This window comes from Rhinichthys klamathensis, unplaced genomic scaffold, assembly GCF_029890125.1.
Source record: "Rhinichthys klamathensis goyatoka isolate OS25496 unplaced genomic scaffold, OSU_Roscu_1.1 h1tg000147l_1, whole genome shotgun sequence".
NCBI classification, from domain to species: Eukaryota; Metazoa; Chordata; class Actinopteri; order Cypriniformes; family Leuciscidae; genus Rhinichthys; species Rhinichthys klamathensis.
Window position 1 is genome coordinate 3,152,698 of NW_026606682.1, and position 26,257 is coordinate 3,178,954.

General features: G+C 39.0%; 1 protein-coding gene across 1 annotated transcript; it reads right to left on the reverse strand.

Moving 5' to 3' along the window:
* Positions 1-24,116: 24,116 nt before the first annotated feature.
* LOC130090493 (N-acetyltransferase family 8 member 3) lies at positions 24,117-25,955 on the reverse strand. The gene is made up of 2 exons (XM_056257887.1): positions 25,838-25,955; positions 24,117-24,918 (listed from the first exon to the last, which is right to left on the reverse strand). Exons 1-2 carry the CDS (start codon positions 25,953-25,955, stop codon positions 24,209-24,211), a joined length of 828 nt encoding a protein of 275 aa, XP_056113862.1. The 3' UTR covers positions 24,117-24,208.
* Positions 25,956-26,257: the final 302 nt, after the last annotated feature.

Consider the following 26,257-nt stretch of genomic DNA (forward strand, 5'->3'; position numbering starts at 1 on the left):
TTATACATTTTTTAACATACACTTTTAACTTTCTTTTTTTTTTTTACATAGAAGTAAAGATGTTAACATATGTTTACGTCTCATATTATTGAAAAACATGAAACTAAATATGACTTTTAATATTATGGGAAGTGTTTTTTTGGTTCATCTGGTTTAAAAATCAAAGTTGAAGGAACATGATCAGAAATAAATATTTAGATTCTCCACATAATTCATGCGAGGTAACGCCATCTGATTGATTTCCATCTAAATGCTTATCACACTAACTCACATACAGGTGCTAACAACCAGATCAGGGATCTCACAAATGCACAGCTTCTTACAGTGTGATTCCCATACTCGTACACACCGCACACACACACACGCACGCACACTCACGTACATACGTCATAACTGCTTGTGGATAATGTGATTGCACATTTTACTGATAAATACAGTAAAGCTATGCGGTATCCTTCGGTAATGTAATCAAATTACACTATATGTCACACTGATTATGTAGTGATCACAATTAGCATGTCATTTAAATTATCCATAAAATTATAGAGAGAATGCTGTTGAACAGCATGTGGGTAAATTCAGCAATCTCTCAGACATTAATAGCAGTTAGTGAAACCTGCGAAGCGCAGAAAAACATGCAAATGCAGAGCAACTAGCATAAGCATGAGCTGCACTTCATATCAGCATATGCAGTTGTTTAACCAAGCAAAAAATTTAGATCTCGCACAACCACATTTTGTGCTTGTGCTTCCAGGAGAGTTTTATGATAAAACGGGATTCACATTTACAACAAGGAGCACAATGCAAAGTCAAGCTGAAGAGTGGGAGAGACAGACCATAAACTGCTAATGCATAATGTTGTGTTGCTAGAAGGTTTTTCATATTTGAACAAGCATGTTAATAATGCCATATAAAAAGAAGAGACTGGGGCTTGTCACACACGAAAAAATTACTGTTGCAATTAGATATCACAGCTTAAAATTTAGTGTTAGGATAACTTTCCTGGATTCAATTTGTGATGATCAACTTAAATAATCAACTTAAATAATCAAAATAAATAAATAAAGTTGTCACTTAATTAAACTTTACATTTCAAGTTGAGTAACACTTACAATTTAAGCTAAAACATTTTTTACAGTTGACGGAAATTGGTAGAAGTGATATTTCCATAACGGTTTTGAGTCAAATATAAAAAAAACAATGGCAAGAAACGGAGCATGGTTTTTGTTCCAGGTGTCGTATTTCATTTCTAGAGTTAAGATTTTTTTTTTCAGTTAAATGATGCAGTTAATTGACCTGTGATGTAGAGCACTTCAGCAATTACATTCTGATTTTATTGCTTTTTTTCCTGTTTAAATTACGAGAAACTCTCAAGTGATTCCTGCTGGGTGAATCTCTAGAAGAGGTTCATTTTTTTTTTTTGCATGCTGTGATCTTAAAATTAAATACATGTTCATTAACTTGATGACTAGATTGCGACTGTGAGAATCTCAAGAAAAAGAACTACTGAAAACTTTCATTACGAAAGAACTATGGACAAAACTTTATAAAAATACAGAGAAATTTATTAGTAGATCATGATATCCTTTTACAAAGACTCGATCGTGCTGGATTTCAGGGGCCTGTGCTGGAGTGGCTTGCCTCTTACCTCAAGGAGAGAACTTTTTCTGTTAACGTAGAGAAGGGTTTATCATCCTGTGCGCAAATTTCCTATGGTGTTCCCCAGGGTTCCATTTTGGGCCCTCTTCTTTTTTCTTTATATATGCTTCCTCAAGGTCATATCATTGAGAGACACAACTTATCGTTCCATGCCGATGACACAGCATTATCTTCCTGTGAAAAATAATAGCTCTTCTGTGCCTAGTTTGTTTGACTGTCTGCATGACAGAAAATGCTGGATGGACAGGAACTTTTTACAGCTAAACAATGATAAAACTGAATTAATCTTCTTTGGCCCATCAGCCATGTGTCAAAAATCTTGGGTGTTATTTTTGATTCCACACTAGGGGTGGGAATCTCTAGGCACCTCACGATTCGATTCGATTACGATTCAGAGGGCTGCGATTCGATGCTAAATCGATTATCAGAATCTTTTTTTTGTGTGTGTGTGACTATAAATACTTTGCTTTAAAAGTACAAAGTAATGACCCATAAAGAATTAACGTACAATATATTTTATTAACATTGCAAAGAACCAACAGGAAAATACATGTGTGTCTGAACTAGCAGCAGCATATTTGTAGTAAATTAATAATATAACAACGACCGGTAACGTTACAGCCGAGTGTTTTTCCTCCTCTGGCTGGAAACGTGTCATTTGGCTTCATGTCTTGTTTCCGAAATATTTTAGTTTTACTCTACAAAGCTTACAACTAGTGTGGCTTTTGTCCAGCTCCTTTCCCCCTTCAACTTCAGAAGCCAAAATATTTCCACACGTCAGCTTTTAACGAGGAGGGTGTTTGGATTTGGCGCTCAGCCATCGCGTCCGCGTCTGTTATGTGCACGCCACAGACGGTCCGGCCACTGCACTTCCGCGCTTCAGAGTTCCGTCTTTCGCGTTCCGTCAATATTACGTTATTATAAATATATATCTAAAAAATTTTTTTTTTTTTGGAAAATCGATTTTTGACAATTGTGAATCGATTCAGAATCGTCCACGTCCGCATCGCGATGCATCTAAGAATCGATTTTTTCCCCCACCCCTATTACACACTGTGTTTTGATAAGCAGATTAGTGCTGTTGTGAAAAGCAGTTTCTTTCAGTTAAGATCTATTGCTAGAACCAAGATGATGCTCTCTAAGAAGGACCTCAAAACTGTTATTCATGCATTTATAACATCTAGGTTGGACTACTTTAATTCGCTCTATCTGGGTTTGCCTGATGTTCTCATTATAATTTTATGTAGCCTAGATGACAGCACTGTTGTGTTTGGTAAGGATCACACTGACAGAGAGTAGCCTCAACTTATCGTAACTTTTTTTTAGACCCAAGTGAACGAATGCATACATTCGTCAGGCATAACAGGCGAGCATGCGCATCTGAAGTGTCTCAGCTGAAGGAACTAATCCATTATTTATCGGCTTTAATATATCGGCCAAATTGTCTCATCGGGCCGATAACGATAACATTAAAAATGAACATGTATCGGCCGATGCCGATATGGTGGCCGATATATCGTGCGTCCCTAATATAAATTGAGATACCAAGTGTGCAAACTGAAAAATCCCCAAATGAACTCATACATGCATATTATCAAATATTTCCACAACTTACCTTTAATGGTTTAGTTCAGTAAGTTTAAATTCTCATTTGTGTTACAGATTTTAGAAGGGATTTTAGTAGAAACATCTGAGACAAAAGTCATTAATTTACAAATAACAGAGATTTTTGAATGGGCAACCTTTGAGAAAACATTTTCCTGGGTTCTTGTTCAAAACAAACAACACAAGAAGTAAAAAAAAAAAAAGTTAATATAGCATTTCTAGACATCACTAATGAACATTGGTATAGTTTTCATCAGTCAGTGCAAAAACTAAGATGCCATTTTGTGATCACTTCCTCTCCAGTCGTGCAGAGCACTCTTCACTTGTCGGCGAACAGAGCAATTATTTATTTCAGATTTTTATTTGATTATTGTAATCAGATCGAGCTGTTCAAGTAGGTAGACTGTTCTGAGAAGCCCTTCAGCGCACTCCATTGACACTCAACTAATCAAGGCCCCGCTCTCTTGAGCTCCCACCACAACTCTCAGAAAACACATGTCATGTGTGATTTGTGTGTTAGGTGCTAATTATAAGCTCTGTTTAAAATGCATAGAAATTATTTTAAAAAGTTTGAAACATAAGATTGAGAACAACAACAGGACGGCACGTTCTCAAAAGAGCTGGTCAAAGGAAATCCCTCAAGAAAATATCACCATTAAATGGACATGACTTTGTTAATGTTAATGATTCTATTTCAAAACCTAGATTTTAAAAAATGTAAAAGTTAAAACAATTTTTAGAAAAAATTGAAATATTTCTTAAGTCCATACCTGCATTAAACCCCATTATGCACATTTGAGCACCATTATAAGCTTTCCATATGCCATTTTACCACGAAGATCCTGCTCTTTTTCCACAAAAGTCCATTTTCAAAATGTCACTTAGTCAAGTAGTTAACAAAGTTAACTAATTAACAAAGTCAAGTAGTTTGTTTAGGCATGGTTTGTTGGGAAATTACAAACCTGCGTGCACATATTCAAACGAATTTAACTATAGAATCAATTTTGAATGCGCATGTGAATGCCATCAGGTCACAGGTTCGCGTTTAAAGTCTGTTTAGAGAGAACGCCATCGTCTTAGTGGCCCCTAATGTAATAACAAATGATAATTTTGCGGGAAGTGAATCAATCAAAACCAACTTTAGCTGGAAATAACATTATTCAAAAATCGCTATAAAGCCAAAACAATCTCTGTTACCGTAAATTGTATGTTTATCTCTGTAAAGCTGCTTTGAAACAATCTCCATTGTTAAAAGCGCTATATAAATGATGACTTGACTTGACTTGACTTCATTATGATCATTGTGGTCACTTTCTTACATCCTTTCTTACATCCTAAATATATAGATATTTTCATATTTTACAAACGTATTGCTGTTCAGTATGGTGTCATTAAATCAGAGATCTGCTGACTCATAGAGCCCAAAATAATGTTTGTCAAGGTCAGTGTCAGATCCTCTTCAAATATGCCTTAAGAATGACAAGTGATGGAATGTATTATACCAGGCAGCTGAAGAGCATGCTGTCAGCATTTTCCACACACAGATATGCAAATATTATAAATTATGTGAATTACATGCGAACTATGAGGGCAATGAATCATCAGGGAGATCAATAATTTTTTTTTAAAAAATGATCATGGTTAATCATTAAAACACAACTAATTAGATTTTTGTTGTCTTAAAATTTGGAATTTGCTGAAAAGTTTCTTTCCAAACATATCTGTATTTCAGTGAAATCAAGTTTCCAAGTTGGAAGTCCAGCTTCAAAAAATGAAAAAATAGCAAAACAGCAAACAAAAATATGTTTTAAGAACATTTAGCTAACGTTCCATTAAGATATGAAAACGTTCTTTCTGAATGTTCTCGGAATGTTCAAAACGTCCAGTTGATTAAATGTTTTAAAAATATTTTTTTCTTGGTTATACAAACGTTAAGGGAAAATTCCATTTTTACTATCTTGCAAACATTATGTTCAAAACTTCAAAACTGTTACTTTTGAATGTTCTCTGAAATAAGTAGTAGGCTACCATTTAAAAAAAAAAAAAAAAAAAAAAATTAAAATTAAAATGAGCCTCCAACTAAAACATTTCAGGAAAAAATATTCCATGAACAATGTTTAAATAAAGTTTTTGTGCTAATGTTTTGATCACATTATTAAAGACCAGATAACTTTGATCGAACATTCCAATTATGTTACTGGAATAATATTTGTTCATGACATTGATAGGACATAATTCATTTGCCAGAACGTTAACCAAAGTTCTTGTTCCCTGCAGCTGGGGTAATATTTCACATTTCCTAACAGGAAGATTTTCCAAGAACTGGTGTTATTCTAAATATTATATCACACACTATTACAAATACTAGTCAAGTGTTAAATAAATGTAAGTAGGTGAAACATATTTAAATAATCTTATAAATGAATGCGTTAACTTTGGCAGCCCTAACATTCATCTGAGAAATAAGTATCAGAATAAGCTTATCCAACACATCACAAGAATTCCTCCTGGAAAAGAGCCTTGTGTCTCTGAACAGAGCGTTGTGGATTTAATGATTCGGTACATTGTTCGAATTTTCATCTCTGGCAAGCAGATGTCCAAGACTGCTGTATGTGTTCATGTTTTTGGGCCAAACAGAGACAAATTGCAGCTTGGCATGGCATTGTGCATCTGTGATTATGGAACAGGTGTTAACAGACCTGAAGATGCATTTTTATTCAACATCAATGGGGAAAAACACAACCTGTGCAGGTTTTCTGCTGCAGACTAATGTAAATTAATGACTATGTGGTGTGAAAAACATCCTCATTCCATTTTTCACAATGCATTTGCTAAAATACACTGGGTGCATTCCTGACTAATAGGCATTGAAAGGTTTCTGCATATATATTCTCAAACGTCAACCAGTATCAGGAAAATTACAGGAAACCTATCATATGTCCAGGTCATATGCATTTTAGTATGTTGGCTCACTAAAATGCAAATAATAGTAATAATAATAATTTAAAAAAAATCAAATTTTTAAAATAAAAATAAAATAAAATACATTTGTTAAATTTTAGTCAAATATTGTTTTTTTACTGTGTAACTATATTTGAGTATTTTAAGAATTGTAGTATTTGTTGTAATGCCTATAATTTATTCTGGCTTAAATAGCATAATTGTAAAAGAGAATATAAAGAGAATCAACATTAAGAGTAATGGAAATTCCAAAGGATTTCTAGAAACATTACAGTTTATTTGGGAATGTGGTTACTTGTGATTTAAAGTGCCCCTATTATGCTATTTTAGAGGTTCCTAATTTTGTTTTTGAGGTGTCCTACAACAGGTTTACATGCATCCAAAGTCTTGACACTTTAATTTTCTCATAATATACATTGATTGCAGTATCACCTCTTTTCTCACAGTTTCTGAAACCGTTCAGTAAAGGATTCAGCCTCTCAAAACTCCTCCTCTCCAAGCCCCTGCTCTGCTCTGATTGGTCTGATGGCCAAGTCCATTGTGATTGGTCCTACAGCTAACAGCATGTGGCGGAAACAAAATGCCAATTACTATATCTGAATTTCAGCTCCGTGGGCTTCCTTAAAGGGATACTTCACCTCTGGAAAGATGAATGTGTATTTAAAATGGGTCATTTATGTAGAAGAAATGTGAAATTATTTTTGAATTTGGAGCTTTCTAGACTGAGAAAAGCCAGAAAATGTATTTTGGGCTTATGTGGATGAAAGACAACAACTCCCAGAATGCACTTGCTTCGCTGCCCTAGGAGGCCACGCCTACTGGTAACAGAGCGCAGTAGTTAAACAACAAGTCTAGGCTACTAATGAGTCTCTGTGATGAGTCTGGTCGAAAATATGTTTCGAGATCGCCCAAAATGTCCGGGATTCGGCTTTTGCGTTCTACAGTAGCCATTCATTATGTTTACTGTGGCGAGCAGGACGAGTGAGGGCCGCGGGAGAACGGCGCGAGGCCGGTGGCGTGATTACATAAATTGTATGTTTATCTCTGTAAAGCTGCTTTGAAACAATCTCCATTGTTAAAAGCGCTATATAAATGAAGATGATTACTGATGAGCGACACCTCTGAGACGCACCGGTCTCGTATCTCTCACGGAGGAGCGGGAATTTTCTTAGCAATGTTAAAACGCACATCAACCGATCACTTGTTTAGCGTTCATGTAAACCACTACATTCAGATTCACCAATCGGAATGCATTCAGTTAGATTGAAACAAAAGGTGTGGATGTAAACAATGAATGGCGACTGCAGAAAGCAAAAGCTGAATCCCGGACATCGACGGCCGGACAAGTCCGGGAAAAAGAGGATGGTAACCCCTACTACTCAGCTTTCTCCACAGAACAAGAGCCTGCTAGCTTAGCTTCCAAAAAAAGATGGCTGACACTATGTGTATATTCTGTGAGTGAGATCCCACCCTCTATGGGCGGGTTGAGAACATGCGGGACAGCTCCTACTACTGACTGTAGTCTTTAGCCTCTGGCCAAAAAATACTCAGATGACGCAAAATGACGATTTTTGCGTCATCGAAGGATTTTTTCCAGACAAAAAATACATAAATCTCTCGTCTCAGGGGGATATGAGGGTGGAAAGCATGGTAATTCGAAAATACTACAGGTTTTCTACTAATACAAAGCTAAATGCTAAATCCTGAAGTATCCCTTTAAGAACATTAACGATCCCATTGGATTTACCGTATTAATGAGAGCACGAGTTCTCATCCTTTGGAAGTGGATCAGCGCAGAAAACAGCTTCTTTTCAATAACATGAACCAAACTCTTCCAAGTCTCAGCTACAGTGTTTAAGGGTAGGGTATTTAGACGTTGTTTGTGGGCAGCCAATGAAAACCATAGGCTGGAATTATGCAAATGTATTACAAACCTATATGTTTAAGCTGCCAGTAAGACTGGAATTGTACTTCAATCAGATTTATTTAGGGAGACAATAACTCCATTTATTACACGCTTTAATCTCTGAAACTTTGCGGACCTTTTACATTCACATATTACACACTCCATCAAAGGTAAAATCTGAAAAAGCATTATAGGGGCACTTTAAAATAGTGTCATGCAAGAAAATCTTATTGAGGGGGAAAAATGTGACCTCTTTTGTTTTAAGATTCTCCCTATCATGAAATAGAGTTTTAAAATGCTGCATTGCTTTGAGAAGGCAAGCTCAATATCAGTCTGTATTTACTTTTCATTTCCATGTACTTACATTTTGAGAGCTGGGCCAGGTTAATCCAGGTGGGTACTTGGGAATGACCCTTGCTGAAGCAACCAAGTAGTCTGAAACTGTTTTTCCCATCCTGGGATAGGATTTGCCTTTCAAAAGCCCTCGATACAGTCAGATCCCCTACTAGCAGAAGGTCCCTGTAGAGACCCGGATCTGCGTAGGTGAGGAAGGTTGAGAGCGAGAAAGAAGAACCACTAATAATATACTGAGGCTTAGATCACCTATGCCAAAGCACTTTTTCCTGCCTGGGCAAATGAGCTTTTCATTTTCCTTTCGGAAATCATTGCTCGTCACGACACGTAGCCCTGCATGCTAAACTGTCTCTTGATCCCTTGGTCTGTCACAGACTGTCGCATTCAGTAAAGCAGGGCTTTAAAACATGTGTTAAGATGGGGAGGAAAGACATTTTTAAACATAACAAACATTCATTAAAGTGTAACTCAACCCCTGGTCAGAGCCTAACTCCTCCCACTGGCAATATTTGAAAAATGCTGGAAAAGTGGGCAGAGTCCAGCGGAGACAGAGGGGACCAACCGAGGGCGGGGCTGAGCGGGGGGCGTGCACCTGAGACGTTGATGTTGACGTATTGGAAGTGACGTATTGATTGACACAAAGGCCTAATTTGCCAGGGGCGTGGGTAGTGGCCGTGGGCAGAGCCTGCATACGTCATGCGGGGAAACAACTTCAAATAGGAAAATTCAACTGCAGTAGCCACCGTTCAAGTCTAAGAGGGCAGCACTCAGACGATTTTACACCATATATTGTAGAATTGAAACAATTTATACCCAAATGTCAAAACATTTACTCAAATCAATGAACAGCACTAATAAAGCCCCAGTCTTGCAGATCATTAACTAAAAAAAGTTGTTTTAGGGTTAAGTTACCCTTTAAAGTCAACATGAATGGTAGACTTAGTCTAAACTGCAAGACTCTGACTCTTTTTTTGTTGTCCTTTTATTTTGAACAATTATGCTGTTCTTTTGAATTTCTATTTACCAAAGAATCATGGGGGAAAAAATATTGTTTCCACAAAAATATTAAGCAGAACGACTGTTTTCAACATTGATAATAATAATGAATGGTTCTTGAAATCAGCATATTAGAATGATTTCTGAAGAATCATGTGACACTAAAGACTGGAGAAATGATGCTGAAAAGCAGCGTTGGCATCACAAGAATGAATTACATTTTAAAATATATTAAAATAGAAAACTGTTCTTTTAAATTGTAATAATATTTGACAATATTACAATCCATGATCTCTAACCAGAATGGAGGGAGGTTGGCGAGAGAAAGGGCTGAAAGTAAAAGGGATTAATGATGTCAGCTGAGAAGGAAAGTTGGCAAGTAATTTTGCTGAAAGGTTATAAAGATAATTTTTTTTTTTTTTTTTTATCAACATGCAGCAGTGAATCGGTCACAATGAGACCATGGACATGCATTAAAAGAGTAAATAGGGTTAGTTCTGATTTCATGTTGACTTTGAGCTTTCATTAAAGGGTTGAATAGACTGATTCGAATTACCTATCATGGCTTCTTTGAGGTGCATGTAGAATAAGGTGATTCATGCAGCAGAAGCTAGAGATCATGAGTTCATGGACTGCAGTTTACAAAAAAATGCTTATTCTGCTTCGATAAGAACGTTCAAATCTATATAACCAAGGTTACAGTTATCAGATATTATACTAATTTTATAATAAATTTCACTGTATTCATGCAGTAGTTATGAGCCATGCATACAGGTTTTGCGTATCTGGGAAATATTGCAGCCTTTGAAGACACCCTGAATGAAATGAGTTTCGCCTTAGGTAAAACATTTCATTTTAGTTTTATTTTAAGGGAATGTAGTTACATTGTATTTACTAAGTACTGAGTAATATTAATTAACTGCATGTACTTACTATAGAGTTACGGCTAGGGTTTTGTTTTTGGGTTAGTTACTTGTGATTATGCATAATTTACTTATATTACCCTTGTAACATGCATCAACTTGATGCAACCTGGACACATCATCAGTGATGTTACCTGGGGTTACGGAGTGTTTCGGGTCTTTCAAGCATCATACACTCTCACCCAGGTCGACCCAGCTGGGGTTGATCAGGCCCCAGCTTGTGTCCAGGTAGCCCTACCCCACCCATGGTTCTCCTCTCCTTATCCACAGCCACCTTGAGGCAACTTCTGCTGACTCCGTGACCTCCTTGATGGCCCTTCGCTTACTGGCCCCTATGATGCCCAGGATGTTGTAGGCCCTACAGAGAGACTGGCCAGCAAACCCTCTGCATCCCACCTGAATGGGCTCACACCGCCCTCGCCACCCATTGTTCCGGCACTCCTCCACTAGCTCAGCGTATTTTGCCCTCTTCCTCTCATTGACCTCCTCGATACGGTCCTCCCAGGGTACGGTGAGTTCCACTCGCCCAGTGCCTTCAAACAGCAGCTGAGGATGAGCTCCAGAGCTCCCTCTTCAGGCAGAGATTGCAGGCTGGTCGCTGGTGACTCCACCAATCCACAGCTGAACAGGTTGGATGGTCTCGGTAGTACATCATACATAGACAGCCTGGATCAGGAACCGTATGCGATGGGGGTCTGCTTTCCACAGCTCTGCCCATGAGACTCTGTGGTCCACTGCATGCTCCCATCTTGTCCAGGCTCCCTGCTGCCGCATTCCAACCATCCTGCTGTCCCACGCCTCCTCTACTGCTGCCCACAGCTCTTGCTGCACCAGTGATCTCCTGTCCTTCCCCTGCGCCTTGTTGTAGCGAGATGTTGTGCCGCTACCCAGGCCAGCTCTTCCATGAGTCACTGCTCCCACCAGTGCCCTGTGCTGGAGTAGCGACTCAGCCACATCGACCGCCTCTGCTGCCCTCCACCTCCGCCCTGTCCTCACCTCAATCGCAGCCTGAGAGACCTTCGGGTCCTGTGACTCTCTATATTGCAGCACCTCCCTGGCATGGCCCACCTTGAACTCCTCATTCAGGCTCCTGATAGGGAGCTTCAGCTTGTTGTTCTGGTCATACAAGGCGATGCCGCTCAGGCTTCGAGGTAGACCCAGCCACTTCCGTAGAAACCTGCTGACTCCCCTCTTCAAAGGCCTTGATGGTGGAGATTGGAACCTCATAAATCAGGAGAGACCAGAGAATCCGTGGGAGGATGCCATGTTGGTAAATCCAGGCTTTGAACTTGCCAGGTAGGCCTGACTTGTCCACTGCGGCTAGCCAGCCTTCCAGTTCAAGGTTGGTTGCACGGATGGGCTGGCTGCCATGTCTTTCAGGCTGCAGTCGAACACCTTTCCCAAGCTCTTCACTGGTTTCTCAGTGATTGATGGTATCTGGGTCGTGCCAAGTGTGAAGCGGAACTTGTTGGTAACTTTCCTTTCTTCAACACCAGAGATCTGGACTTTGCTGGCTTGAAGCACATGTGGTCATCTCTTCCAAGCCCTTTAGGATCCATCTGCCCCCTGGGACGTGTGGTGTTGTCACCGTCAGATCATCCATACCCTACTATAGTAAGTAGATGAAGCAACATGTAATTACGTCACAAATTAAAGTGTTACCTCTTCTACTTCAGATGTTTAATTCAATGTGTTACTTACCATTTCTTTGTAATTGTTTGTGAAATTTACTAGCAATTTCAGAGTGAAAACTGTTTCCAAACCTATTATTTTTTCAGTGTAAGTGGGCAGTTCTTTGCCAGAATATACTGCAAAGAGGACCAAATATCAAAAATACTCATACACAATTCTAAGCACCTCTGTGGCATAATAATTTGTGCTTTAAGACCCAAATCACCCCGGGTGGCATATCAGTCAAATAGATCCCAGGCAAGCATGAAGTCACTGCTTAGTAAATAAGCTCAAAAGATTCTATCATGCTATTTGCACAAGTCTCCACAACCTGCATATTCACCATCCCGAGGTAAAGATTCATAAAAGTACCCTGTTTGTGGAAGCACTTGAGCACCCGCTGCCCGGGTTGATACCATGACAACAGCTGTCGGCCACAGCACTGAAGGTGCCGCACATCCGTACCGAAATAAGAGCCCTCCTGCCCTGTGAAGTGTTCAGCATCTCTCTGGGCAGATCGCATGCTACGTGACTCTGGTTTCAAGTGGATTTTCAAAGAGAACAAAAAGAGGTTGTTCGCTCTTTATGGGCTTAATGAGTCACACTATGTTCAGTGTCTAAGTGTTGCTGCTAGCATTGTGCTCTTCAGATTGGGGTGCTTGAGCAGTGGGTAAAGGATTTTTAAAGGACACCCCAAAGAGTTGCATTCTATGGAAGCTTGTTTCCACTACTGAATAAAAGTTAAAAAAGGTAATTCCGACTTTTTATCTCACAATTCCAAGCTTATATCTCACAATTCTGAGAACAAAAGTCAGAATTGACAGTTTATATCACAATTCTGACTTTTTTCCTCAAATATTGCAAGATATAAACTCACAATACAGACCTTTTTCTTGCAATTCGGACTTTATAACTTGTTTATATCTCACAATTTTGAGAAAGGAATCAGAATTGCCCGTTTAAATCATGCAATTCTGACTTTTTTCCCTCAGAATTGCAAGACAAACTCACAATTCTGACAAAAAGTCAGAATTGCAAAATATAAACAAAATTCTGCGAGTTTATATCTCAGATCTCACAATTCAGATTTTATACCTCGCAATGGCGAGTTTATATCTCACAATTCTGGAGAAAAAAATAGTTAGAATTGCGAGTTATAAACTCTGAATTGCAAGATAAAAATTCAGAATTGGTAATTTATATCTTACAATTCTGACCTTTTTTCTTAGAATTCTCTCTGAACTCGCTATTGCAAGGAAAAAGTCAGAATAGTGAGATAAAAAGGTCACGATTAACTTTTTTTATTCCGTGGTGGAAACAAGCATCCAAGATGTGACTCATGCATTGCTAATACATCTTGAGGCTCAAGCTAAGCTAAGAATTCACACACTTTTTAACACTTAGTTGGTTAAGCCTCCACTCCACACGTTCATTGGATTAATTTTAAGGGCATGTTAAAAATATGAACCTGGTTATTGTTAATTATGTGGCACTCTTTAAAAAATGAAGGACACTTTTAGTCTTTCTAGATCTACTGTCAAGGGAAGAAGTGTGAAAAACAAGCATTTGCAATGGTCACACAATTGTACAATTAGTTTAAATCTTTAATTCATTCCAACTCAGAACCATTGATTTGGTAAAATTAGCACTTTTCCCCACATCATTCACTGTTCACCTGTGAGCTTTAACAGTTGTTTATAAAAACATATTTTTAAACAGATGAAATACACACCGACCGATGCCCTGGACGCGTTTTTTTTTCTTTCAGAATGTCGGGAGGGGTAAATCAAGCATAAATCGGCCTGAAACTTTTGTCATGCCTTAAAATAGCTTGAATGTGACTCTACACCCTTGCCTCATTTAGTATACGCGGTTCTATGAGTATGCAAATGAGCCCCGCCTCCACTCACAGCAGCTCAGAGATCCACTCGTTGACGATCACAGGTTGACCTGATTGGTTACAAGGTAGTTTGTGTCGTCAGAAACACCAGCGATTTCAAACCGCGTTTTTGAGACTGTCTTCGGTTCACTGCAGTTTTAAGGAGAAAATACTCAGCAATGGTGTTGACTTATGAATTTACACATGGTTGTCTTATAGCACATTAAAAAAACCACATAGACATATAAACAACATTAAAAGCTTGATTTTCACCATAGGGGGACTTTAAGAAAATGAGTTTTGCAGTGTAAAACACATCTGTATTTAGCAGTGCCTTCTTGTGATCGAATCACTAAATTGGATACCAATACCAGATGCTAATGAGACATTAACATGTTTCTGTATTGCCATCTCGATTTTTTTTTATGCTGTTTTTTTTTTTTCAAGCATGAATCGATTTCAGAGCTTTTCCTACTGCATAACCAGCATACAACATGACAGGCAACACAAAAAGTCCCTTGCCACTCAAAAAATGCCAGAATGTCTTTTGCTGTTTCCTCCTCAACCATGACAGCTAAAATGGCATCTAATTAATTTTGAACACTGATCACAGTATCCAGCTTCAGTTTGTCTTGGTTCTTTCCTATCAGACACATCTATCTGGTACCATTATTTCAGATCTATTAAGCTTTTGAAGAGAACACGTTCAAAGAAAGTCACAGACCTGAACTTTCCTTCAAAAAGTGACCAGTGACCCTGCAGTGTCTTTGAAGCCGTTTTGCTGACCAAGGACATCTTGCTATTGAAAAATCACAAACTCCATTGATTCATATATCCTGCTGTCACACAGTGTGCTGCCGAATATTTGTTTCCACATAAAAGATAATGAGATCATTGTTATAAAAACAAATCCTCTGTAAATAACTTTGTCACATACACAATATATGAAAGGAAGCAGAATTTAGAAAGAGTGCAATTAACTGAACATGAGTACACATTAAATACTTTTGGACATTATTTTTAAAAGACAATTAAAAAAATATATACAATTAAGTGTAGAAAATTAAAGTTAAATCGACAGCCCTGGCTTTAGTATATTCAGCTTGCACCCCCAAAATTTGCTTTAAGCAAAAAGAAAATTTTAGAATTAATTGGCATTCTATACTCGCCTTGCACCCAGCAGTGTGTGTGTGTGTGTGTGTTGATTTCTATGTTCCCTCTTAAACCCAAGGGTGAGTTTCATTAAAGCGATCTGAGCTTTTTGCATCTCTCATCCCTCCTTTATCTCGCCGCTTTAATGTCTGCTAATAGATGATGGTATATGAAATGCCCTTTCTATTTAGAGGTGATTTTTTTCACTGTTTGAATACTTTCTCCAGCTTAATATGCAGAGACAACTTGGATAAATAAGCCATTTGTAAGTTGATTCCCTGGAAAGTGTAAACGCTGCAACTGAATTTACACATGGTTGTCTTATAGCACATTAAAAACACCACATAGACATATAAACAACATTAAAAGCTTGATTTTCACCATAGGGGGACTTTAAGAAAATGAGTTTTGCAGTGTAAAACACATCTGTATTTAGCAGTGCCTTCTTGTGATCGAATCACTAAATTGGATACCAATACCAGATGCTAATGAGACAGAGACAATACCAGATGCTTAATATGCAGAGACAACTTGGATAAATAAGCCATTTGTAAGTTGATTCCCTGGAAAGTGTAAACGCTGCAACTTATCAAAACAGTGCTCGGTTTGTTTGAGTATCCCAATAAGCCCCATATAGTGATACTGACTTTTTGACTTTGCAACCATTTAGAAACACCACAGACACCCTAGCAACTGCCTAGCAACACCTTAGCAACTACATAGCAACATGGCCCAGCCATATAGGCAACAGAATATTAAAGACACACTAATACCCCTTTTCCACCAAAAACGAACTGGTTCGGAACTGGTGCTGGTTCAAAGTTGGTTCGGAGTTGGTTCAACTTGCGAACCTTCTCAGAACCTGTTTGTTTTTCCACTGACTAGAGCGCCCAACGAATGACGTCGTTATGTCACTGTGTACATCGCCATACATCTTAGCTAGAAACGCTTGCAACTTAGTACAACATTACTTTGGGATTATCTCTAACTCGTGAACCAAGAAGGCTTTAAAAACAATTGAAATATGTAAGTATTTTAATCTTTTCCTTTGATATGTAATCTTTTCTGATTAGTAATGTACCCCTGTCTTGTGTCTTTTTTTCTTTCCATTTATTTGTTCTATATTGTGACTGTTTTCTCCTTTGCTTACATAACGTTTAAAAAAAAAAAAAAAAAAAAAAAAAATAGAACCGCTTGCGCCAACTTCAAGCATAACAATTACAATGACTACATCGTGTTTCTGCAAATGTTTCTCCTGGCTTTGCGATCCTATATTATGTCAGAAATTATGTTATCTAAACCCGCCCCCAGCCCCCGACGTAAGCATGACGTGGTAAAAGAAGGGTTCAAGTCCAGCAAAGGGTTGGTGCCAGTTTTCCTGGCCGAGAACCGGTTCTTTGGCTGTCGAAACCCAAAGAACTGGTTCGCGCGCAGGCACCGGCTCCGAACCGGCTCTCAAAATGCGTTGGTGGAAAAGGGGTATAAGGGAAGTATACTAATAACAACTTAAATGGGCTATATGTAAGAATGTTATGTATTAATTTCTTCTTGTATTGCCAATGTGTGAACAGCTTGTAACAAAAGGTAAAAAAAACAAGACCTTCCCCAACTTCCTAGGTTGTCTATGAAAGCTTGTAGACTGAAAATCAATGTCATGCAAAGAAAAGGGATTCAAACTAAATACTCACATATACTTCAAATCAATGTAATTGTAATTACCTTTTCTGTCGACATGATGCCGGTGAATCGCAGTGCGAAATAAAAAAATAACTAAGAGTATGTTCAGAGGCCTGTGAGCAAGAGCAATAAGTTGCATGGCTGCAGTTCACTTAACACCCACTGGTGTCACTATATAACAAAGGTTTCTAGATTCTACATACAGCCCCTTTAAATACCAAATCAAATTTATTTGTATATCTCCTTTCACAATACATATTATTTCAGAGCTGCTTTACAAAAAATCATGTTAATTTTCTATAATATCTGAATATCTTCATGCCTTAGTCGCATTTAGCAGATTAGAGCTGGGCGATAACATAATTTTTTGTTACATTTTGTATGTACATTACATACAAGCAATCAAGATAAAAAAAAAAATCAGGAAAATCAGGTAGTTGACATTTGCTTTTTAGTATATAGTAAAGTCAAGTTACCTTCATTTACAGTTTTTTTCAATCGCTAACAAGCGCTTACCCATACTTCAGATACTTTTTCTAAACTCTTAACACAGACTCACACCTACAAAACACAATTTGCCAAATGGATCATTTTCTTCTCAAAAACACATTTTGTTAAATATATACTAACTCTTCATTTCAAAATAGAACACATCTTTCTCTGCACACACTAACTTTACCAAAACACTGGAAATCTGATTCAAAATGAAATTATTCTGTCAAAGAATAACACTTGTTTTCACTTCACACGGTACATGCAGTCAATCGAAGTATACCAGGTTTCAAAATACTGGCTATTGTTCACATTACAAAAACTGCATAGACTTTGATGTTTCAGTTTTACAGGTATTTGCATGCAAAACTTGCAATCCACCGTTTTTACACTAAATTTCTTGGTTGGGAACTGTATGTGTACAGTAATGTTCACATTCAAAAGCATTCCAGTAAATAGCAAATCAGTTTTTTTTCACCTCTCACTGCTCCTGCATCTCTCACTGCTCCTGCACCTCTCACTGCATCTCTCACTGCTCCTGCATCTCTCACTGCATCTCTCACTGCATCTCTCACTGCATCTCTCACTGCATCTCTCACTGCATCTCTCACTGCTCCTGCATCTCTCACTGCATCTCTCACTGCATCTCTCACTGCTCCTGCATCTCTCACTGCATCTCTCACTGCATCTCTCACTGCATCTCTCACTGCATCTCTCACTGCATCTCTCACTGCTCCTGCATCTCTCACTGCTCCTGCATCTCTCACTGCATCTCTCACTGCATCTCTCACTGCATCTCTCACTGCATCTCTCACTGCATCTCTCACTGCATCTCTCACTGCTCCTGCATCTCTCACTGCTCCTGCATCTCTCACTGCTCCTGCATCTCTCACTGCATCTCTCACTGCTCCTGCATCTCTCACTGCTCCTGCATCTCTCACTGCATCTCTCACTGCTCCTGCATCTCTCACTGCATCTCTCACTGCATCTCTCACTGCTCCTGCATCTCTCACTGCTCCTGCATCTCTCACTGCATCTCTCACTGCATCTCTCACTGCTCCTGCATCTCTCACTGCTCCTGCATCTCTCACTGCTCCTGCATCTCTCACTGCTCCTGCATCTCTCACTGCTCCTGCATCTCTCACTGCTCCTGCATCTCTCACTGCTCCTGCATCTCTCACTGCATCTCTCACTGCATCTCTCACTGCATCTCTCACTGCCCCTGCATCTCTCACTGCTCCTGCATCTCTCACTGCATCTCTCACTGCATCTCTCACTGCATCTCTCACTGCATCTCTCACTGCATCTCTCACTGCATCTCTCACTGCTCCTGCATCTCTCACTGCTCCTGCATCTCTCACTGCTCCTGCATCTCTCACTGCATCTCTCACTGCTCCTGCATCTCTCACTGCTCCTGCATCTCTCACTGCATCTCTCACTGCTCCTGCATCTCTCACTGCATCTCTCACTGCATCTCTCACTGCTCCTGCATCTCTCACTGCTCCTGCATCTCTCACTGCATCTCTCACTGCATCTCTAACTGCTCCTGCATCTCTCACTGCTCCTGCATCTCTCACTGCTCCTGCATCTCTCACTGCTCCTGCATCTCTCACTGCTCCTGCATCTCTCACTGCTCCTGCATCTCTCACTGCTCCTGCATCTCTCACTGCATCTCTCACTGCATCTCTCACTGCATCTCTCACTGCTCCTGCATCTCTCACTGCTCCTGCATCTCTCACTGCTCCTGCATCTCTCACTGCATCTCTCACTGCTCCTGCATCTCTCACTGCTCCTGCATCTCTCACTGCATCTCTCACTGCATCTCTCACTGCTCCTGCATCTCTCACTGCTCCTGCATCTCTCACTGCATCTCTCACTGCATCTCTCACTGCATCTCTCACTGCATCTCTCACTGCTCCTGCATCTCTCACTGCTCCTGCATCTCTCACTGCTCCTGCATCTCTCACTGCATCTCTCACTGCTCCTGCATCTCTCACTGCTCCTGCATCTCTCACTGCATCTCTCACTGCTCCTGCATCTCTCACTGCATCTCTCACTGCATCTCTCACTGCTCCTGCATCTCTCACTGCTCCTGCATCTCTCACTGCATCTCTCACTGCATCTCTCACTGCTCCTGCATCTCTCACTGCTCCTGCATCTCTCACTGCATCTCTCACTGCTCCTGCATCTCTCACTGCTCCTGCATCTCTCACTGCTCCTGCATCTCTCACTGCTCCTGCATCTCTCACTGCATCTCTCACTGCTCCTGCATCTCTCACTGCTCCTGCATCTCTCACTGCTCCTGCATCTCTCACTGCATCTCTCACTGCTCCTGCATCTCTCACTGCTCCTGCATCTCTCACTGCATCTCTCACTGCTCCTGCATCTCTCACTGCATCTCTCACTGCTCCTGCATCTCTCACTGCATCTCTCACTGCATCTCTCACTGCTCCTGCATCTCTCACTGCTCCTGCATCTCTCACTGCATCTCTCACTGCTCCTGCATCTCTCACTGCATCTCTCACTGCTCCTGCATCTCTCACTGCATCTCTCACTGGGCCTGCTCTTCTCCCTGGGCCCCTTGCTCTTACTCTGCCTCGTCCAGACATTACAGTGTTTGTCTTTTTCTGTTTCTGTTTCCAAAAACATCACTCATCGAAGTCCTCCTTTTACTGTATAAGTGTCAATGTAATAGAAAAAAATGACCTTTTCTGGAGTCTAAGCCAGACTGGAATCAGCTGTGGTTGGCCCAATTTACCCAACATAAATAAGCTGTGGGTCAATTATTCAATTGTTTGTTTATTATCAGCTGAGATATATTGTTTTTGAACTGATATCATTGCAGGAGCAGAGGTTTTTATACTGTATCTAAGGTTTGGAATATTGTTTTTGCTATTGTGGGATGGTGTGTGTTAACGTTTGTAAATACTACAAAAACAATCCATAATTTTGTTGGGAAGTATAGCTTGTCTGTTAAGAAAATGTAAGCATTGTGGAAATGTGTTCACTGACTGCATATTGTGTGAAAACGACATGAAATGTGTGAATGGTATGGCCACAAAAGACCGATGCTGTGCTAATTGTGTTTAGAGTTTTGAAAATGTGACTACTGGTTGGACAAACGCTTGTTAGCGACTGAAAAAAACTGTATTATAGCTCTTTTAACAATATGGACTGTTTCAAAGCAGCTTTACAGTGATAATAGGAAATTAAAGTAACAGAGCAAACGACAACCATCCAATCAATTCCTGATGTACAAAATCAAGTCTCATCCTGCATTTTTCTTGTTCGAGAAGCCGTTTCAATCAGATATACGTGACAATTGTGGAAGAAAAGACAACCACAACTTACTTAAATGGGTAACAATACCCTTAAAAAGTTTATATAATCACAGGAATATTTCCTGAAGAAAATGATGCATTATTTTCATGTCCTGATAATGTCACATAAGTATATTATTTTATGAACTCTATGCATGTAAATTCAGCTCTAGAAGTCCCATTGCTGTATTTACACATTGTAAACTGATAACTATTCTTCATACCATGTTTTGAGTAGAGGAACCTAACCAATTGATTGAATATTTATCCTCTCCAAAAACATCAAGCTTCTCCAAGCTGTAAAAATACCACCAAAATGCACAGTCACACACCTTGACGCTTGCCAATTATTTAGCATTAACACTACGGCATTATCCATCCTGACATTATGTGTGTCCCTTACTTATATGTGCATATGCATGCATTAGAGTCATGATGTGCAATTTAGACAATTATTTTAAAACCCATCCTTATGCATGGTAGGAATAATAATGATGAAAGTCATTACTAGAGGCTAATTCCCCTCGGAGTGTCTGAAAGGGGGCTCAGTAGCGCAGACGTCACTGGAGAGATCATCACCTGCCGACTGGACAGTGCTTTAATACCATCTGACAAGATCTGAGCGGGTGATTGATGTCTGTGCTCTGTCTATGTGTGCGCATCTCAGACAACCACAGCACACCTTTAGGATAGAATATCTCATATAATATGGGCTCATTTATCTGAATGCATAAATATAATCCTGGATATATAAATATGAATCCAAATGGAGGTTTTTTTTGTATACAAGATGTGATATATACACATTTTGTAGTTATCACTACAGTAACTATAACATGTAAAACTGTAATCAGCTAAATTGAAACTGGAAACTGTAAAATATAGTGTTACCCATAATTGCACATTGGAATTTTTTTATTTAGATTCATACCACGATATTCTGAATTTAGGATATACACACATCACTATAAATCTAATATATAATTAGATTTAGAACAATATTGGTATAAGGGGTAAAAATCATGATTATATATATAAAATTAGATCATTATAAATACAAATGTATATTTTAATATATCACTGAAAAAAAAAACATCAATACTCGTAGTGCTAAAAATATGAATATATAAATGTAGGCTAAATTCTGAATATGTTGCTATTAATCAATATCTAAATGTAGGTAAATATATCATTATATATTGAGTTGCTCTGCAAAAAAATATAGATTAATCTTAATTAAAGTGAGTGGTTTTCTTTTTGTCTTTTGTTGTTTGATTAACATTAGTGAAACCGAGTGCAGCAGGTTTATTAGGCTTCTGTCACTTTAAGACCAGACGCATGATGCGGATCTGACATGCATCTGATGTTTTCACATTTATTTACTGTCATTTAAGACCTTTTAACTTATTTAAGACTGTGCTCGCAAGGATACTCATCAAAAACGACATTTTGACATAATTTTGTGACTTTCTGTCCATTCAAGTGTGAAAGAGAACTCAATGCGTTACTGGTGCGTGAAGCGGCTTTCTGTGCATGCGTTTTAGGTGAGATAACAGTTCTCTTTGGCGTCTTATGGCTCTTGATTGGTTTAAAAGCACTTGAATGAATGATAGCCAAATGATGCCAGGAAAAAAATGGATGCTGCATTAATTGTGTTAAATATTTTTAACGGGATAAAATGAAAAAAAAAATGATTGCAAAATTAACACGTTAAAATATATATAAAATTGCATAAATCTGCAAAACAGCAACCCCCCTCCCCACTGTACTACTGATGAAGGATGCTATTTAATACAATAATGGTCCCAACAATGTGAGTTGTAAACACTAGCTCCTTTATTCTAATCAACTCAAAGGCTCACAATGTCATTACTGCAAGAATGTTAAACCTCCAGCTGCTTTCTTTGGTTTTGTATTTCAGTTGTATTTAAAATATTTAAGTATGGACTTATGGGTCAGCTGGCATAAATTCCTCTGGAACAATGAGATTCAACCTTTCCCTGAAAGCTAAAAGTAGGTTATATAACATTTTTACACCTCAGCTTCTATTTGCATTTGAATTCTAATGGACGAGAGAGCATACATATAACATTTGTATTGTTTATTGCTTGTGGCATTTGTTTAGATCCCATAACAATATAAAGAAACCACATATTATATAGAAAACACAATATTTGATTTAAATTGGCATTGCTCTTGGACTGTCTTTGGAGTGAGAATGTAGTCTTGATTGCCAATATTAAGCCCCTTTCACACAGCAGACTGATCTCATGAAATGGCGTATGTATGACACTTCAATTCGTATTTCCATTTTTGGCGTGCTATCAACACGCATAATCGCTTTTCAGCGTGTTTATCAACGCCTTTGACTTTACGTTATATTACTGTATTATGTACATATAAATATATGACCTACCCCAACCCCGTCCCTAAACCTACCCGTCACTGGGGTTAATACCATTTATGAGTCTTCTCCTACCATCCTAGGAAAAGAAATATCGCTCCACAGATGTAGAATATAGATTTTGCTTCGTTTCGCTCGGACATTTAACGGCGTACACATACACGCGGAATCACTCGGACGTTTAATGGCGTAGACATACACGCAAAAGATTTCGGCGTGGACATACACGCGGATAGCTCAAAATGCGTATAGATAACACGCCACTTGAATTGAAAGTGGCGTGTATGTTTACGCAAAGTCATGATGTCATGTTGCACACAGAGATTCCGGAAAATACACGGATAAAGCGACCCGGGATTTGACCCGGGTTCGTTTGATTTTGGTTCATTCACACTGCCAGTGATTTTCCGGAATCATCGATGTGACATGTAATGTCTCAGCAGCGTGTATAGTTTGCTTATGAGCTGCGATTTCTCTCTGGAGAAACCACGCTTGTGCATTTATTTCTCTGATTCGATCATAAACTAGTGCATTACGTACCGTTCCACTAGCCTGCTTTCACTTCACTTCAAATCATAAACTAGCGCATTACGTACCGTTCCACTAGCCTGCTTTCACTTCACTTCAGCGTCATCATTACGACACGGCATTGGTTACGGCTTTTGTTCACACAGCGCGCGTTCCGGGACTGATCCCGGCAATGTTACAAGGTCCCCAACACGGCATCGATCCCGGCATCAATCCCGGGTCGTGTTTGCGTTCACACAGAAGGCGTTCTGGCAATTTCCCGGCAATTTCCCGGGATCAACACGCTGTGTGAAAGGGGCTTTAGATTGATACAAAAATCGAAAAATATCTGTTGCAAGGACTTGTAACACTTTATTTCGATTGTCCACTTTAGACATTCTACTAACTATAAGTAGTACCAGTTATTTGACTATGAGTACTCTGTCTGCTTAATATCTGCTAAGACTTTATTTTGATGCTCCCCCTACAGACATTCTACTGACTATAAGCAACTTTGCAACTACATTTTACTAAAACATGTACTACAACAAACTTATTCTACTAACCTGAACCCTAACACCTAACCTTACCATCTACTAATACTCTACTGAGAGTTAGTTGACAATAGTTGTAAAGTTACTAGTAGAATATCTAAAGTGGACTATCGAAATAAAGTATAACCCATGGATTTAACATTGCATCTTAAAGAATGTGCTTTTCCATTCGTATCACATTGATCCTGGCCAGTTTTGAGACCAAATGGTTAGGATGTCTGTAGCTGTGCACGGATGTCACAGTGAAGCCCAGTTTGCGGAAAATGGAAATGGCCGCGGTCTGTGGGGAGCTGATCTCTACGACCACCCGAGAAAGTCCCTGCTCCTTACAGAACTCTACGGCTGTCTCTACCAGCTGGGTTCCCAGACCTTTCCGACGCTGGTGGAAGGACACGATTAACTGAAACACCTCCGCTGTCGCTGCATCGTCTGCGTTCCACCCATCCTTCGAAACGCCACCCTTCTCACCAACTACAGCCAGCAGCCCGGACACTTTCCACTTCCCGTTCACCTCCACCTCCGCCACCCAGAAATGATTCACCTGGTTATCCAAGAACTTGGCCTGAATATCTGCCATTTCCACATCCATCATCTTCACCTTGAGGAAGCTGTCGTAAATTTCGTGGCAGCAATAGTAAACCAAGCAAGCCCAAGCTCCTCCGAAGAGCACGGCCTGGAAGTACGAGCTCCCTCCGAGCACATATCCGGCCACGGAGACGCTGAGGGTCACGCCGATGTGGTCCGGATGACTCATGGCTTTGAAGAAGGATGGGTAGACATGCTCCAGAATGCCAAAGCGGAAGAGAGAGACAATAGCAGACTTATCTGTGGGCTTGTAGGGCCGGATTACACTCTGCACTGCAAGATTCAGAAAGAGACAGGGATTCAACTGGATGCTGACTGAACGTCTGCTGAAAGTCTGGCAGATTTATAGGCAGAACAAAGAAAGTGCAGAAAGAACCCTTGTAATTAAAACCATCCTTAACTAAAGATAAAATAAAATAAAGCAGAATACAACTTAAACTTATTTTATTCAAGCACCAAGGCAATATTTGTCATTTTCATTTAGTTTAAGATGAACTAAATTAACTAAACACTAAAACTTAAAAATAAAATAAAAAATTTCAATAATAAAAATGACAAAATTGCTGAAATTTTAACTAAAATTCAAAATATAAAATAAAATCTAATTCAAAATATTATAATACTATATAAAAATAAATTAAAATATACTAAAATAATACTGATTAAAACGCATAAATCGTACAAAAGAGCATTTGAAGCTTCGAATTTGCGCAGGCAAAACATTTCAAAACCGAAAAAACTAAATCAGATGTGATTCTGTGAATTTTTTTTTTGTAAATTTCATGTGTGTTTTTCTTTAAAACATTGTAAAGGACGAAAGAAAGACAAACAAAATACCCTATCATTTGAGAGAGAAAAAAACTGAATTAATTGGAATAAATGATTTGGAATGTCTGTCATTTGTAAACAATCAGCAAACTTCGTACATTATAATAAAGGAATGTTTCACATTTGGGAAACATGTCGTTTGGTGTGAAGCAACACCTCTGAACTCACAACAAGCAGACTAACAGAACCATCACCCACTCATTAATCTAGGAAATGACATATTGTTCCACAACATTGCAATTTTAAATAATTCACCAAAGCACAAGCTATTCCAGTCCTTGGTAATTGCATTATCGCAAAGACGCACCTGCCACCTTTGAGACACCTCGCACAACACATTCCTACAGAGAAAATGTTTACTTACAGCTAGTCTTCTGTACCATCGCTGCTGCTTGCTGTACTTCTCTCTCAAACGCTCTACACCTCCTTTCTTCCTCACTCACTCTATGAACTTTAGCCACGGTATTGGGACAAATACCCATTATAGGCCAGCTTAGGGGAAGAAATAGTGCATTTTCAGCCCACACACACACACACACACACACACACACACACACACACACACACACACACACACACACACACACACACAATCATAGAGACATGTTTACATGATTTCAAGCTATCCATGATTTTAATAATTGTCTTTATTAACCCAATTCCAAGAAATAGTTGCTAGAAAGAAAGTCACAATTATGAGAAATGAATTCACAAATGAGAAATAAATTTGCTATTGTGAGATATAAAGTCATATTGTGAGATATGTCACAAAAAATGAGAAATA